Here is a 16,800-nt window from a genome sequence, read left to right on the forward strand (position 1 = left end):
AATAAAAAAAACCCCAGATATCTAGCGAACACCAAACACAAAACACAGGTAAGAGCTTGAATGTGTAGCATTAACTTTCTTCCTGCATCTCCGCGTCGTCACGTGTTTCTTGCATAGGTGGCGCTCTCTTGGATAAATCCACGAACGTGTACTCTGTTCGATCTTCCTGTCCGTGAATGCCGAGCTTTTGATTTCTGTCTAAGTTGTCGGACTTCCTCGAAAAATCCACGTCAATATAAATCAATCCTTCGTCATTCTAACAAATAAATTAAATGTTTGACATAAATAACTGTTTGTTTTTTATTAAAAAGCGGCCAATTAATAAACCATAAGACCTTCAATAAACTTTTAAATGTGACATTAAGTGTCAAATAAAGATGTAAAATATTAAAAAATTATATGGAAAAACATAATTAAGAATTAAAATTCAAATAACTTCCTACATGTTTATACAGAGCTTTTTATCTAAAGAAGGATAATATATCCTAAATTGGTCCTAGCCATTTACTTTCTTGGATTTCAAACTTAAGATAACTTTAGTTTTCTATGCAAATCATAATTTGTTTTGACAATTGCCACCTAAAAACGACAAAGAAATAATTAAGTGTATGGCTGCATTAAAGTGAAATAAAACGCATACAAGAAAAAAAGAATGAAGGACATTACACGTGGTGTATGCACGTCTTTAAAACATTTTAATGAGTTTTCACTTCCTTCTCAAAAACGCCTGGAATAATGAGATATTTTGTTTGTTATTTCGTATAAAAACATCACTTTTAAAATGTAAAGAACGCATGCATGGAAAACAATTGGTAGAGAAAACATCAAGTGTTTGCTAAATCATATATCTTTTAACAAATTCCACTATTATAAGATGTATTGTGTCTAGTTTTTATATACCAACAATTTTTAACATTAAATTTAGAAACCTCTATCTTACCCTTTTTCTTGATGGATCAGTGTTTTCAGTTCCCAGTTTTATTTCTTCTAATGACGAATTTTCCAAACGCATCCCCTCACTAATCCTTTCTGCAGGTTCTTTTGTCATTGTGCCAAGAACTTCTTCATTTGATATACCTTCAAGATTACCTAAATAAAACGAAAAACGTAATCGTTTTGTGAGATGATGTGCATGTAGATTTCTGAGACTATAGTATGAATCATTAACCGAAATGGGTCAATGCATAGTAAGTTTCGAATTAAAATAAGTGAACTAGTTGTAGAAGATATTTTACTTGCAGTTGATGATTATGCCAACAAAAATATTCATGTTTCCTGTCGCCCGACCGACCCCATATTTTACCCTCCGACCCTAAAAGTTTTTTTGTGATCATTGTGTGGTGATCGGTAACTTTGCCAGAATTTCCTCAGAAAGAGAAGTGAAGGTGCCCAGTCTTCTGAGTTCACAATCGTATAAATTAACCTCAATGGCAAAAGAATAATAACAATATAATCTACAGACATTTTTATAGCATAAATTAATCTTGTGGTTAATAACTTGTAACTATCTTAACTTCAGGGGTTATAAATACGGGTGATGCAACATCATACTGTGCATTGGAAATTACAAAAACAATGATTATTACTTTAAATCCTGATATAACAGTTAGTTAATAGCCTTTTATTAGTTAATAACTCCGCAATATATGTCAAAAAATTATCACAAAACTGTTTTCTTCATTGTCTTGTGAATTAAACAGATCCTCTACATAACGTACGGTAGTAAGTGGGTCAAAGTGTTGGACTAATACCCCAAATACACGGAAGTACAGAGACTGATTTAATTAATATTGGCATTAAGCTAATACAATACAGAAATATTTATCCAGAAAAGAATAAATACATTCATACACATGTGGATTAAATTTTGCAAATAATATTAGTTTTTATTTATAATTAAACAAAAAAATAATCTATTTTTTTCTTTGGCTGTTGTTTTCTATACATTACATACATCAATAATACAAACACCTTTGGGAATTTTAAGTCATCATTAACATACCATTCACTATTAATATACTTCTATCTCATTATTACACGCATGCTCTAAGTTTTCAAAAATAAAATATTTTTGAAAAAAAAAATTTTTCCTACCTACCTACCCTGATTTTTTGGTCAGGTGACAGGAAACAGGAATATTTTTTTGGCCTTATGCAGAATGTTACCACTTTTTTATATAAAGACACTTATATATACCTTGGTTTTTTTGTGTAACATTGTGTTCCAGTTCATCTGTTTCTCTCATGAAATTCTTCTTAACAAAGGTGTATACTTCTGGAGCGCAGTTCTGATTTTCTTTTGCTGTTTAAAAAATAACTCTGTAATTTATCATTGTTTGCATAAAGAGATAGAAAATCATTAGAGAAATAGAGGAAAACTCCTTAGCGAAAATGCAACTTTGAAAAAGAATGATACTGTTTCTATCTTGGCAGCAATCATCTGTATTGGCAGCTGTGTTCCTTGTTTCTTCTTGCCGTTGCTTACCTAAAACAGTACACATTTTTGCCTTAGATTAAATTTCATCATTTTCGAAAATGTTATGTCTTAAACGACAATTTCAATTGCTCACGTTCAATACCACTTTAAATCAGTATTAATCACACTATTGAGCAGTAAATTATTTTATATATGAAGAATATTTACATTCAAAGCTTTCATTTTTTGAGCCAGTTCTTTGTTTTCTTTGGAAATACAACACCAAAACCAGCACCAAAATCACAATAATGATAAAGACTGCGACGGACACACCAATTATTGCGTATATAACATTATTGATCCGAAAAGTTGACTCTGTGGTTGATCCTTTGAAAAATCAATAATATTAGACAATAAACCTTATAATCAGAAGACATTATGAACTGGTCTTCAACTTTTATTTCAGGATTATTCCAAATAACAATTAAAACAATTAGAAACATAGCATACATGATTAAACAATTTTTCTTGTTTTTGATTTAAACATCTTTAAAAATCTGCTTTGTTTTTCTGTTGTAAATATAATGTTTAACCGTTCTTTCATTTTTTTAAAAAAATATTCTAACTCCCTTACATTTCAAGAAGAAATATAGCATACCTTTGAGGTTTGCATCCGGCTCAACATATTGTGCGGTACAATTAAACATATTACAAGTTTCCAAGCGAAAATAGTTATTTTGACCTGAGGTCAAAGTTCTGGCCTCAAAATACATTACACTTCCTTCTCCAAGATCTGATAAGTTTCCAACATATTCCCATTCTTTGCCATTTTTCCTAGAAATGACGAAGAACTGGTCCAGACCTTCATTAAACCCTGACACCCAGGTCATGTTTACGTTACCTTTCTGGTCAGAGTTCACAGTGAGGTTCAGAGGAGTCTGAGGTCCGTCTGAAGACAAAGTAAATCTTTGACAGGAATGGCAATTTCTACAGAATTGTTTACTATTAACATAATTATAAACTCACGATAAAACACTATGAATCACAAACGATGATACAGTCATTTCGAAATAATCTATTGGAGAAAAGTCCCATGATAACATAAATGTTTCAGTTTTCGAAATAAATCTTGGAAATTAATTGTGAATACTAAATTTGTACTCTTGAAGGATAAACATGTTAAATAAGTACTGCAGCTAATTTTTTTTTTTCATTTTTGTAATTTCCCTTTTATATACACAGTTCAATTAAAGAATAAAAGATCCATGAACTGAAATTTTGAATTTTTTTACTGCAACAATAATCTCGCAATTGTGTTTTCAATTTGCTGCATTATTAAAAATCTATATCAAATGGACCCTTTAAAATGTAATTTAAAATCAGTTTTTTTAATGGCAGCAGTTGTCTTGGGGTTAATTTTATAAAAATACATAGGTACTGAAAATGATTAATGCGCAGGGTCATGCGCATGACAAATAAAGTGTTTTTACTCTTAATGTTAAGAAATATCTACACTTGGTGTAATTTAAAAATGTATTCTAAAAAAGGCACCTGACGACGAAAGGAAATGGAAGTAATTGGCGTATAAATGGCGTATATGTTAAAATATTCAAGTAAATTTATTATTTTTTATCTCTTACAAAAGTTCAAACTTTTGTTTGGTCTCTTACAATATATATATTTCAAACTAGTGTTTTGTCGATTACAAAATATTGTTCGAACTTTTGTTTTGTATTCATCTGCTCTAGACCATTCCTAGCCAATTTTGTCAAACATCTTGGGTTTTTTAAAACTCTTTTGCTGAAAGGCACGCTGAAATGTTTACAATCGCTATTCATGTCTTATTGAACAAAAGGCTGGGCTATAAATATTTACTGTATTGGCCGTCTAAACTTATCAATTTTAGCAATACATTGAGAATTTTAAGATATTACAAAACGTAAATTTTGCAAGATAATTTCATCTTTGAAAGAAAATTTAATTAAGTTACGGGAAAATTGTCATTTTATGGAATTTGCGCAAAATGAGCTGTATTGTCCTTTTAAGTATTGATATCTGTAAGTTTCTGTTAGTAAGCCTGCAGAATAGAGACGCCTTTATAAAATTTGGTCAGACACTTTTGTCACACAGCGATCAACGTATGATTCTTTTTCATTTAGCTGCACAAAAAAGGATTATGCATAGTATTGTTCAATCATTTAAACTTATGTGTAATAGCTATTTGCTTTTTTTTTTAATTTGCACTATTCAATCTGTATTATATTAGTGTTTTAAAATACCACAACTCTTTATGATATCTACAGCATCTTACTCTAATTATATGTTAATATCTAACTTCATTGTGTGCTTCATTGACTGATTCTAAAAAGACATTAAAATACTTACATAAATGGTTGATCTGTACTTGATCACTCCTGTCAGACTCAAGACCTTCTTCTGTCGCTGTACACGAGTATCTGTTGTACTTGAGATCTCTAGTTACATATAAACTCAGGATCTTTCTGGTTTCTCTACCCATCTTTGTTCCGTTGACAAACCATGTGTAGGACAAGGTGACGAGCTTGGAGTAGTAGTCAGGGGCTGAGGTGGATTGACTGGAACACATCAGCTCCACGTAGTTTTTGACATGAACTCGTATGTTTCTCTTTATCTTTGGGCTTACAGGCTTCGCTGCAATTAAGATGAAATGTAAAACAACATTCAAATTTCGAAACCTCTTTGTAGATTTTTCTAAAATGTAAATATCATGATAACTTTAAGGCGTCCACCAGATGATTAACATTTTTAAAATTTCAATTTTGAGCTGAATAAAGGGCGTCAAGGAAAGTATTTACATTACTGTATTATACATGTTACCTTAATATACATATCATTTTAGCTTCAGCACAGAATGATAAGAGTGCATCCGCCCTCTGTATAGAACTGTTATTTTTTGGTATTAAAAACAAATTTACTGCCTTTAAAAGCAGACACGTAGCTTAGGGAGGCGACAGGTTACAAAAAATGAATAAACATGTACCCCCCCCCCCCCCCACACACACACTTTTATGGGCACATGTAAGAGATTAAATTAAAAAAAGGAAATAGGCAGTAAATATGCTGTTAAAGGTATTCAAATTACTTGCCCTCAATCTGATTTGGATTCCCAGGGTTTTAAAAAGTTTTTTGGATGAGTCTTCCACCCCTACCCCTTCCCCACACACAAAATACACTTAAAAAAAAAGATGCCTGAAAATGTAGGCAATTTGGAAAATATTATTTGTTTCCCTCGAATTGAAATGACACACTTTCATTGGTGAAAAGCATGATATGTGACTGCCGGATTTATCTCTATGTCCGTCTGGTGAGAATTATTATTTGGCAATATGGCCGAGTCTTCGCCTACTGATCTCAAGATTTTATAATATTTAATAGAAACTGCGTTCCGTAAATTCTTCAAATAGTTGGAGTAGTTGCCCTTTAAAATAGGTTTAAATTAGAGTAGTTGCTCTTTGACTTGACGTCACTATGTCTCGGGTTGACAAATCTGAAAGTCAATGATAATAATCAACCCGATATAATTTTGTAGTAATTCAGTAACTCAACTATTAAGTTATAATAATCAATTTGATACTCTATTTCATTACATTTAAAGAATTATTAAAAATGGAACAAGCTTATGCATGCCTCTAGTTTTGCTAAATAGTTACCCCTTGAGCGTTCGTTTTTACATCAACAACTGAAATAACTGTATTGCATTTCGAATTTAACTCGACCTTTTCATACTGGTTACATTTGAATACTTACCTGTTACAACAAGAAAAAACCCTCTATCTAACAAAGACTCATCGTCTGTTTTTTCAACAGAGTAGAATCCAGCATCGTCAAGCGTTATGTTCTTAATTTCAACATTAATACATGTGGAAGTATTTGGATCTTTGTGGACGGCATACTTTGATATATTTTCCTTTTCTTCATATTTAACTTTACTTTTTTCTATTTCGATGATAGCTCGTGTTTCCCCTAGTGTGTGATAAATGTGAAATCCAGACGCTTTGATTAAATTTGGCCATTCCATTGTAACTGTACTACCATGTTGCGTTTGGACTTTGCCAACTATAAAGTAAAAATAAATAAATATATAGATAAATAAATAAATAAATATATAAATAAAATATGAATTTTTTGAATAAAGATGAAGCAACAATAATTTTATTTAATTTCCTTGAATGCGCACATTTATATTTATATGTTTTGATTTAACTTTAACAGTATAAATTATATTTATTTAAATGAAAATAGTTTTACCTGTATAGGTCCACCTGTCGTATTTATTGGAAACACGCTCTGTCACATCGATAGTGATATATTTATACAAGTAGACATCTTTTACAGTGTATCTTGTATTGTTTAAGTCAATCCAACCGTTATTATATTCAATACGAAATAGTGGTGATGTTTCAGTTGTTGATACAGTCCAGGTAAATGTTACATCACCATTCATAAACGATGACTTTATATTTGTCAATGTTGGTTTACCTGAAACTATAATGAAGATGTTAACAGTTTTTAACTAAAATCTACACGCATTGTGAATGTTACAGTGTTCTGTTCTGTATTTTAAATGTCTAAAACTTCTCCTGATTTGTCTATTTTATGAGACCTTGCATGCAAATTACGCCAGTGATGTATTATCATGACTGTTGTTTTTTGTTGTGGTGTGCTTTGTAACACGTCTGTCATTTGCACGTACTGTCTTTTAATGTTTGAGTTAACACATTATTTTGAATACTTACAAAATCCTATGAAACTGTGCTTGAGCATAAAACAAGATACTTACAATAGGAAACGGATTATAAATAATACGTATGGATTGTTTGTAAAAAATTGTCTTTCTTGAGAGTAATTGACTGTTCACTATACAGTATTTTTGTTATTTAATTGGATATTATGAAATTGTAAATAATTTTTATCTTACTTGTTTATTTCTCATGGAATTGAAATGCGTTATAATGACTTCCTGGTTACATTTGTATTTTGATTGATTTTTAAAGCTTGACAAGCCGTTTATAAAGATTTTTTTATTTGCTTGAAACATCATCTTACTTTTTCAGTGTAATAATCTGTTTTAAAAAACTGCTTTGATCAATGTGCAAGGTTATTCACTTTTATTTATTGAATATTCTGGTTATTTTATATTAAAAGATTAAAAATAAAGAGATGAAAATGTCCTTATGAATATCTATAAACGATTCACGTAAGTAAGAATATTCACATGACGCTGGAAAAGTGTTCAACAGAAACAGCGAGGAGTGAAAAAAAAGCAAACAAAAACAATCAAAACACAAAAAACAAAGGAAAAAGTGAAAAACTATTATGACGTTTAAACAAGTATTTCTTTAAAACTTTGGTTATGAAAGAATAGCTTTTATAAAAAAAACTCTTATTTATGATATTTTCACTAAAACCTGATAAGAAAAAAAAACTGAACTGAAACAGACCTCTTTATTACCACTTTGTCGACACCGACCACGCTCTCGCGTCGACGCGTTTTATTTACATGCTGAATAATCTTGGGATACCTGATTAGGTGATTAGCTGGAGCATTTCCTGACTGGGTCGGTCAGTGATAAATTAATTAATTAGAAATTATATCCAATGCTTTTAAATGCATTTGAAAGTTTCACACTGACAAAGTTGTCTAACAAACCAAAACAGCGTTATAAACGACATCTATGGCTTCAACTGATTAGAGCTAAAACTAAGTAAAACACTTTCAATTAGAAATAATGATGACATCATTTAAGTTCTGTGTTTATTGATTAATTGTTTATTACACTGGTAGGTAACTACACTGTACGGAATATATTATTATAAGTTTTTAGCGTTAACAATGTTTATCTATAGTGTTTTTACTGCATCTCAAGAAGGTGTCAGTTTGATCCATCCGGTTGTGAATGAGCTTTTGCAGAGAAGTGCTCGCTCTATCTAGACATACAAGTAGTATGCTGACGCTGAATGCTGCATTCATGCGGAACTTGAGGTGCATTAGATATGTAAAGACAGGCTAACATAAAACATATAAATGATATTTTAAGATTTAAATCGCAGAAGTTTTATGATTTAGTAGGAAAAGTGTGGATTATTAATTTGAAAATTAAAATAATGTAGAAAAAATAATTTATAATAACTCATCATGTTAATTAAAACGGTTGACGCTGCTGGCTTTGCTGGTGAGAACTGTTTTATCCGGACTTCTTTTAATAGAAGAGTGCGTTAAAACATAAAACGAACTAATTTTAATTCAAATCTTAATTTCAAGCATAAGCTTTGTGACCTGAAAACAATGGCATTTTTAAATATAGCTGATATAAAACGGTTGTCGTTATACCAAGCTTATACCTGCCTTTGAAAAAGGAGCACATAATGAATATTTGCTATTCAGCAAAAATCAAAATAGCATGTTATTTAAAATAAATATTTATGTGTACATTACAGCATATTAAATTACATAGGTCTGGCCCCGGGGTTATAAAACTTTTTCCGTACTCGTACTCCAACTCGTATTCCGTACTTCGAGTATGTGTTCCACTGAGTACGGTTCTAAAATTTTTGGAGTACGTTCTCCGCTGAGTACTATTTGGAGTATGCTCCAAAAACCGATCGATGAAATTTTACGTCTCTGGAGTAAGACAGAGACGGTAATTCATGTAAATAGTCCTGGCATGTAGGCAAACTGTACATGTATTCATATTAATTATTTATCACCAAAATGTAACACATTATTTACATGTACATATTACCTTCTGCATCTGCAAGCATGGAGATGTGTCTGCATCTATAACTTATGAACTTTTTAGCAACAAAAACGATAAATCATGGTAAAATTATCCACAAATTGTGTTTATGTCAAATTATGTCAAATGGAATTATAAATATCAACATTAAAAGCAAATGACTTATTGTTTGTAACTAGTTGTGTACATATCGTAAAAAAATATATTACATGTACATGTAAAGTTTAACGGAATAACAAAAACTAATAGTCAAAATCATGTAAAAGAAAAGAAAGAAGTAAGAATTTACACAGATATGAAGAGAGTATTTCAACATAGAATTTAGTTCGATATATCTTAAGTGTTTCTGGCTTTTTAACGATTTTGATATTTAACATGCCAGGAAAAGTTCAGAAACGACGCAAATACAAAACTGGAAAGTCACTGCCCCCAAGTTGATATCTCTTAAGATATTTAGTGAGCAATTCCTGTATTAGGAAAAACAGGGAAGAGTTTAATTTAAAAATAGAAACATATACTTGGAAAAATCAAAAAATACTGAGAAGATCCGTTTATTTTTACACTCATATAGTAAACAATAAGGAAATTATATGGGTATTCCAATTTAATTGCAACATACTATATTTGCCTTAATTCTTGTGAGAAAAAACATCTAATATCTTGAAGGGGTGGGGTGGAGGTTGGAAATGCATCAATGAACATATGCCAAAAGCCAAGGACACACGTAAAGTTTCTCATTTTTATTATTTTAGGAATGTGCACGAGAAATAAAGAAAACTCACTAACTGAAATATTCTTGAAATCTAAATTCTAGCTTCTATCATGCAGATTATGATTATTTAAAGCATAATCGTTTTTCTTCTCCATAAACAATCTTTGAATTAACTGTTAATTACCCGAATTCTCAAGCAGAATATATACGTCTATCATACTTAATGTTTTTTCATAGCTTTGTATTTAATAATAAAATTTGATGTCATAACACAAAATTTTATTTCTAATTATTCATTTGTATATACTAATATAATACTTAAGACCATGGGGTCACCGGGAACCACCATCCTTATATCCGAGCGCTTAACTAATGTTAAGCCAAACAATGCATTTCACCATACGTATACTTAGACATGTCTTTGCTCTCGATGTTTAATTTGAAATAAATAATAAAGATCGTAAGGTAGATGATGTTCCATGGTAAAATTTCTTTGATATTTGGAAAATAAAAATCAAATACTGGTAGATAGTTCGGAATGGATACCCTACCTTTCCGCAGTAAAATTAAAAGAAGTTGCGGCCTATATTAGACAAAGAACACATCTAGATTTCTGCAGCTACATGTATTATGTATGGTCATCTAGGAAGCCAAATATGTACGTCATACCGGCAATTTTAAAAATATTGCCAATACAAAAATTGAAAACTTGAAGTCTTATCTTTATGTTTACATCTAATGCCCTTTAACCTGCGTTTTAATTACTTACTGCTGATTCTTGATTACTTTCTATATGTCAAAGTAAGAATGCTTTTTGTTAACTTTCAAAATAGGTTTTTATTATCCTTAATTGTCTTGATATTTCGAGATAAAAAGAAATGAAACTTGTTCAAAATTACTCTAAATTTCACAGTGTTTTTGACACTACAGAGGAAAGGCGATTTATTAGCCAATATTTTCCACATGCAGACAGTAGCTGTTCTATGAAAATTTAAAAAAAAACCCAAACAAAAAACAATAGTATAGATAAACCACAGGAAGTAGGATTCGACCCCCCCCCCCCCCCCACACGAAGTTAGAGGGGGCGTCAGTATAAGACAGGAAGTCTGGAGGCCGCTTTGAAGCCTCCAGATGGTCCAGGGCAAAGTCCTGTTGGTGACCCAGGGGGCAAAGCCGGCCCAGGAAGCTCCAGGATTTTAGAGATTTTGTAGTGTAAAAAGGAAGTCTTCAAATAGACGTTTGAGATATTTATTCTCGTGATTACCGGTATACTCAAAGTAATACAATTATTTACAATTTTTAAAGGTTTGTAGATTTAAGACCTACAGTCATCAAATCCTTCTGTCATGTAGATATCCAAGAAACATATCCTTTTATTTATTTTTTCTTTCGAATGACTGAAAATTAATCAGTTAAAAAATCAAGTTCAATGGGACAATGTAAATTAAAAGAGTTTTAATAAAAAATAACTATATATACCAGCTTATATTATGATAACAATGGGAGAGTCGTTAAAACACTAGTTAGTATAACCAATTACTTAAAATAGGGTATATGGGTGAGTGGTCATATTTGAACACAAGGACAGCGTAACCAAAATATTTTTTTTTCCTGATATTTTTTAGTTACACCATTGAACACACGCGTTTTCTTCATATTGCACCATTGAAATTAGCTGCAGATCTGTAGCTCCCGGTCTGAAAAAATTCGGATGGAGGACCTGGGAGCTACAGGGCCACCCATTGAAAAAATTGTATATTTATTGGGCAGATAAACGTGCGCTAGATTTTGACTGATTTACCATATTCATACGCAAATTCTGTAAAAACAATTAGTACCATTAAATTCTTCATGCAATTTTCTACTGATATTGCCTCTTTATTTGCCCCAGACTTCCTCCGAAACACGCTACCGACCTCGGAAAATCAAGAATGTTGAATTTACATCTAGATCGAGAGTCGCCATTTTTACATGTAAACAAAGTGCACCACATGAATTTACGGGACTGTTGATGGTGTTTAAAAGACTATCCGAGGCAAGTGAAGAGACGATATCAGTGGAAAATTGCATTAAGAATTTGATGGTACTAATTGTTTTCACAGAATTTGCGTATAAATAAGGTATATTAGTCGAAAACTAGCGCACGTTTATCTGCGCAATAAATATACATTTTTTCAATGGGTGGCCCTGTAGCTCCCAGGTCGTCCATCCGCATTTTTCAGACCGGGAACTACAGACCTGCAGCTATATTGAAATCATTTTATTGTAAAGAAATCCCCCAAGTTAAAAAAAAAAACCAGATAATTAAGACTCGCAAGTTGTACATTTTCGTTGCCAGAAGGAGTATGATTTAACTTTATTTGGACAATTCTTTTTAGGGCTGTGGTGGGCGCCGGGTCCGATCTCCTTTACTCCGCCACTGATTTACCACTTATTCTATAAAATGTTTTTCTTTTCAAGTTTTGTGGCATGCAACATAAATAATAATTGATTAATAAGTAAGTAATAGAATGTGTTTGACTTTTATGCATCCCCCATCCTTTGTAATGTTTAGAACTATACTCTGTCCCAAGTATTTTCTTCCACCACTTTTTGCTTGATATTTCGATAGTAGTAAATATCTTTGTGCTCAAAGCACGTTTTTCCACTAATATGAAAAATGTCCATGTTATCTGGTTTGAAACGCCCCCTCTACCGCTTCAGGTTTCAATACGCATCCAAAAATTGAAAGTCTACGGAGATTTTGCATTGGATCAGCCATTAATAAGCCTGGATGATAATGTTTAAATATTGCACGATGTATTCCGAGTGTATTCCGAATGGAGAAAAGATGTAAACATATCCCATTACAAATCTCCGTAAGAAAATTGTTTTCGTTCCTGTGAAATTTTATGAGTGAAAAGGGATAATTGTTCAATGAAGATGTCTTGGATATCTTCCCTTTCATCGATTTCAATTGTATTTCTTTCACAGGTAAGTGTATTTTTATTAAAAATCATCAAAAGTTGATGGAAGCAATAACTTGTGACATACTTTTTTATAACCTACATTTTAACTATAATCAAAAAAGGGAACCCGCAGGTACATCTGATTGAAATTGATTAATACCGATACATGTACATTGATTTCTTTGTTTTAAATGATGGGGTGTATGGGTTGTATTTGACTAAAAACAGAATTCTTGAAAAGTCGAGCTAATCAACTATAGTATGTTGTACGTATATTTACATGTATATGTACATAAATTAATGAAGCAAACTTTTTTTAAAAGTTATTTTGATAATCGTTGTTGCAGTTTGCCTTTACTCTTAAATTCACCTCGATCTATCATATCTAGATATGTCATTAATAAAATGGTAAAAACTTTCCATTTTAATTCATATACATGTAAATATGGTTAAACTATAGCGTATAATACAGGAACGTTACAATATGAACAATATTATATGTTTGCACTGCAATTTATTTAGATTAAATGTCTTGAGTACGACTTTGAAAAAGCATCATCACTTACTCAGAAAATCGCCGTTTTGTACTCAGCTGGAATACGAGTATGAGTATGAACAAGTTTTATAACCTCGATACCTCGAGTACGAGTACGGTTTGGAGCACGGAGTACGATTTGGAGTACGAGATCGTACTCAAGAAAGTTTTATAACCTCGGGGCCTGGTGAATGAATGGGGTTCTTATGGTGTTTTTGAAAATATTTTCAAAATATTTGCTTCTTTATAATAACTGCACTTGTAGTTGTGTATAAATGAAAACAAAAAGGTAACGCTGATTCTCATTTGGGGGCATTTTTTTTACTTCCCTATTTCCGTCAAAATGATGGAAACAAATTTTCTTTCCAAATATGCTAGGTACATAATGGACTAACTTCATTAGGGAACGTTTGAAAAAAACAAAATTAACAAACATGCATTTGCTACACACTCACTCTTTCAATTTCCTTGCACGCTTTTTTTATGGTTAATACTTGTAACTTTTTAAAAAATAATATCCTATCATATTGTGAATCAATCTTATCGCATTGTACATTCAGTCTATAATGTGCTATTTGTTAATATTGTTTATCCTGTAAAATAAAATTTATCATGAAATCTTATGACAATAAGTATAGCTATCGCGTTATCTAATTGGCCCTTGTCAATGCAAAAAAAGAAAATAATATTTTACTGTCTTTTTCACATTTTAAATAATATTTCACCCCTTCGAAAGCCAATTCATTCGAACGAAAGAACCTGATGATGAGCAAACCATTTCATCAAAAAACTATTTTAAAGAAAATCGTTTTAAATCCCTTTTAAATCAGAAAGGAACTGGTAAATATTAATTACGTTTACGTTATTGCTTTACAATAGTTTTAAAACGTCTAGAATCATTAATTGTGAGGAAGATATGAAGACCCCCTCCCAAAAAAAATCAGTTTTCCCTTAAGTGGTGCTCATTTTCACCTAGAAATAAGTTTCCATATCTTCCTTATTCATGCACTTAATATATGATGCAAACTATTGTGGGTACTGTATATATTATCAATAATGATAATTATGTTAACATAGTAGATATTAAGGGCCTTGGACACGATTTGACTTAAAATGTTCAAATTTTGTTTTTCTATTTTCAATGTTTAAATTGATAAATATAGAAGTCTTTAATGCTATGTCAAAATTTGAAAGTCAAATATCAAGTTATAAGCAAGATATAGAGTTCATAGTTCTTTGTTTTGTAAACAAAGCTCGAATATTGTCATGTTTTCATATGTGTTGTATTCGTGTATTGTTTCAATCAAATGCATCTTTCGTTTGTTGATAATAGTTTTTATTAAGATATTGAGTTAGTTTAAATTGTTTTTACATGTCATTTTGTCAAAGAAATGGTAATTCTCTACATTACATTTTTGTAAACAACTATAAGACTCGAGCTTTGTTTACATAACAGCCAATTCTTACCTTTGTATCTCGCTTGTAACTTGACTTTAACATTCAGTATTTTGGTCAATCATTTAAATTGCTCCAGTAAATCATTTTATACATAAAAAAATCGTGTCCAAGTCCCTTTAAAATACAAATAGGATACTAGTACCTCACCTTGAATTTGTAGTCCAAAAGAAATAATCAAGGAGATAAATAGCATTATCATTGTTTTCAACATCATTGATATCCAAAAAAATAGGGATAAAAACTCATCAAAACATCTTTATAGAGATAAGGAAGTTTTTCTTTTATCAAGACGCTCATATCAAACAAATGTGTGATTGGAGGCGAGAAACTGAAATATTAAAGGGCCGTTTTTTTGTTTAAGCCAATCCTGAGTCAATATATTGCTTCCAGGATAATTTTTAAGGAACAGCCCCCCTCCCGAAAAAAAAAACAAAACGAGAAGAAAGAAAATATGTACGGAAATTTTAAAACACACATTTTTAAAAAAATGTCTAAATATAGGATATTCGATCAATTAAAATTCTATTATGCAGCTGCTATGGCCAATCTATATAGACAGCATTAATTTTTTTTTCTGACAATTTGCAAATAACTTTTTTTGAGAAACGTGTCTTAATCAAAGCTTTGCGCCATGTGTGGCAGCATCCATGATTGCGTTTTGAGTTGTTTGTTTTGGTTGTTTTGTTTTTGTTTTGGTAAATATATTAATTCCTTATATCTTTACTATCTAAACTTCTGTTGACGATAACATTACTTACATGATTTTTTTTGGGACTGATTTTTGATGATGTTTTGTATACCTGTATTTTCCTAGTCTATAAACATAACACTTTTATCATTTCCGAAATGTATTTGCAAATGTAAATACTAAAGTAACATTTTTGAAAAATTTTGGGAAAATATACCAATTTTAGAATTTGTCGTTATGTTTGGACTCCGACAAATTAACTACCGTTGGTTTGACAATTTTTGTGTAGACACTTTGTAGCAAACACATTTATGACAAAAAGGTCAAAGAGATGAAGTGCTTATTTTTATCATATTTTTTTGGCTTTTAAGGTGACCTCACTATTTCCTTGTTAAAATGCATCTTAGAGATGAAAATGCAGTCAATCTGAAACACCAACTAAAACATTTCTAAAACAAACACACATCAAGAACATTCAAGACGCCATGAGTTAAAAGTACTTAGAAGTGATTAGTTGACACATTATATATGTCGTCGTACAATGTTTATCGGTTGTTTATAGGGTTTCCATATATTAAGTACTTGAAGCTTCAAGTGCAAATGAAACATCGACATTTTGTTTTTGAATAAAATTCCCTTTGAGCATGTGAAGACAGCAACTATATCTGTCGTCGTATAATGTTTATAGGTTATTTATAGGGTTTCCGTATAAGTACTAAGTACTTGAAGCTTTAAGTACAAACAAAACATCGACACAAGATTGAAAAATATGTTATTGGGGAGATAATTTGCTGAGTCGAAAGTTGAGTGTTTTTTTGTTTTTTGTTTAAATCAAATTCCCTTTCAGCATATGAAGACAGCGCTGTTAACGAAGAGTCGGCAATGTGTTCTGATATTATAAAACACAGCTTTTTCACGAAAATCAATTACAGTTGGTCACCTGTGTGACTTGTGTGAACTGAAATGGGCAAAAACAAGCTTTAAAAACTAGATGCTGTCATTAGACAGTAATACCCGCACCAAGTGTTTGCCCCTAACTAATATTGTTTTGTACCAGTTAAATTATAAATGAAGGCCACATTCAAGCTCCGGTAAAACATTTAAAAAAAATATAATTTTCATAACTGAAGGATGAGATCCCATCCCATTATACACATGAGCAGCACTTTATGTGCAATTTGGGGTTGAACTGTTTGCAGTGAATTTTCAGTTAATCAATATTCTTAACATTTCATGTCATAGAAAGTATAATGGTCTATATAATTATT

General features: G+C 31.3%; 2 protein-coding genes across 3 annotated transcripts in view; one reads left to right on the forward strand and one right to left on the reverse strand.

Annotated features, from left to right (window-relative positions):
- Nucleotides 1-16,800, forward strand: part of LOC105337927 (immunoglobulin superfamily member 10) — a 298,746-nt gene that overhangs the window by 42,147 nt on the left and 239,799 nt on the right. The gene's annotated exons all lie outside the window — the stretch shown is intronic.
- Nucleotides 11-15,152, reverse strand: LOC105336818 (uncharacterized). 2 transcript variants are annotated; one of them, XM_066075169.1, is made up of 10 exons: nt 14,992-15,152; nt 6,703-6,939; nt 6,202-6,510; nt 4,801-5,085; nt 3,317-3,364; nt 2,644-2,802; nt 2,416-2,484; nt 2,197-2,301; nt 941-1,089; nt 11-256 (listed from the first exon to the last, which is right to left on the reverse strand). In XM_066075169.1, the coding sequence occupies exons 1-10, from the start codon at nt 15,056-15,058 to the stop codon at nt 71-73; spliced, it is 1,614 nt and encodes a 537-aa protein (XP_065931241.1). In that variant the 5' UTR covers nt 15,059-15,152; the 3' UTR covers nt 11-70. The 2 variants fall into 2 exon arrangements, with proteins under 2 accessions (XP_065931241.1, XP_065931238.1); XM_066075166.1 differs by having other exon boundaries at nt 3,074-3,364.

Source organism: Magallana gigas, chromosome 1 (genome assembly GCF_963853765.1).
Source record: "Magallana gigas chromosome 1, xbMagGiga1.1, whole genome shotgun sequence".
Classification (NCBI taxonomy): domain Eukaryota; kingdom Metazoa; phylum Mollusca; class Bivalvia; order Ostreida; family Ostreidae; genus Magallana; species Magallana gigas.

What these genes read in the sequence shown, in the direction of transcription:
- LOC105336818 (XM_066075166.1), bottom strand. Translation starts at nt 15,058, where the DNA reads ATGATGTTGAAAACAATGATAATGCTATTTATCTCCTTGATTATTTCT. An exon ending in AAAAAATGAAAGCTTTGAAT is followed by an intron (nt 2,485 to 2,643) that starts GTAAATATTCTT and finishes GTACTGTTTTAG; the next exon opens with GTAAGCAACGGCAAGAAGAA. An exon ending in TTGCTGCCAAGATAGAAACA is followed by an intron (nt 2,302 to 2,415) that starts GTATCATTCTTT and finishes TTTTTTAAACAG; the next exon opens with CAAAAGAAAATCAGAACTGC.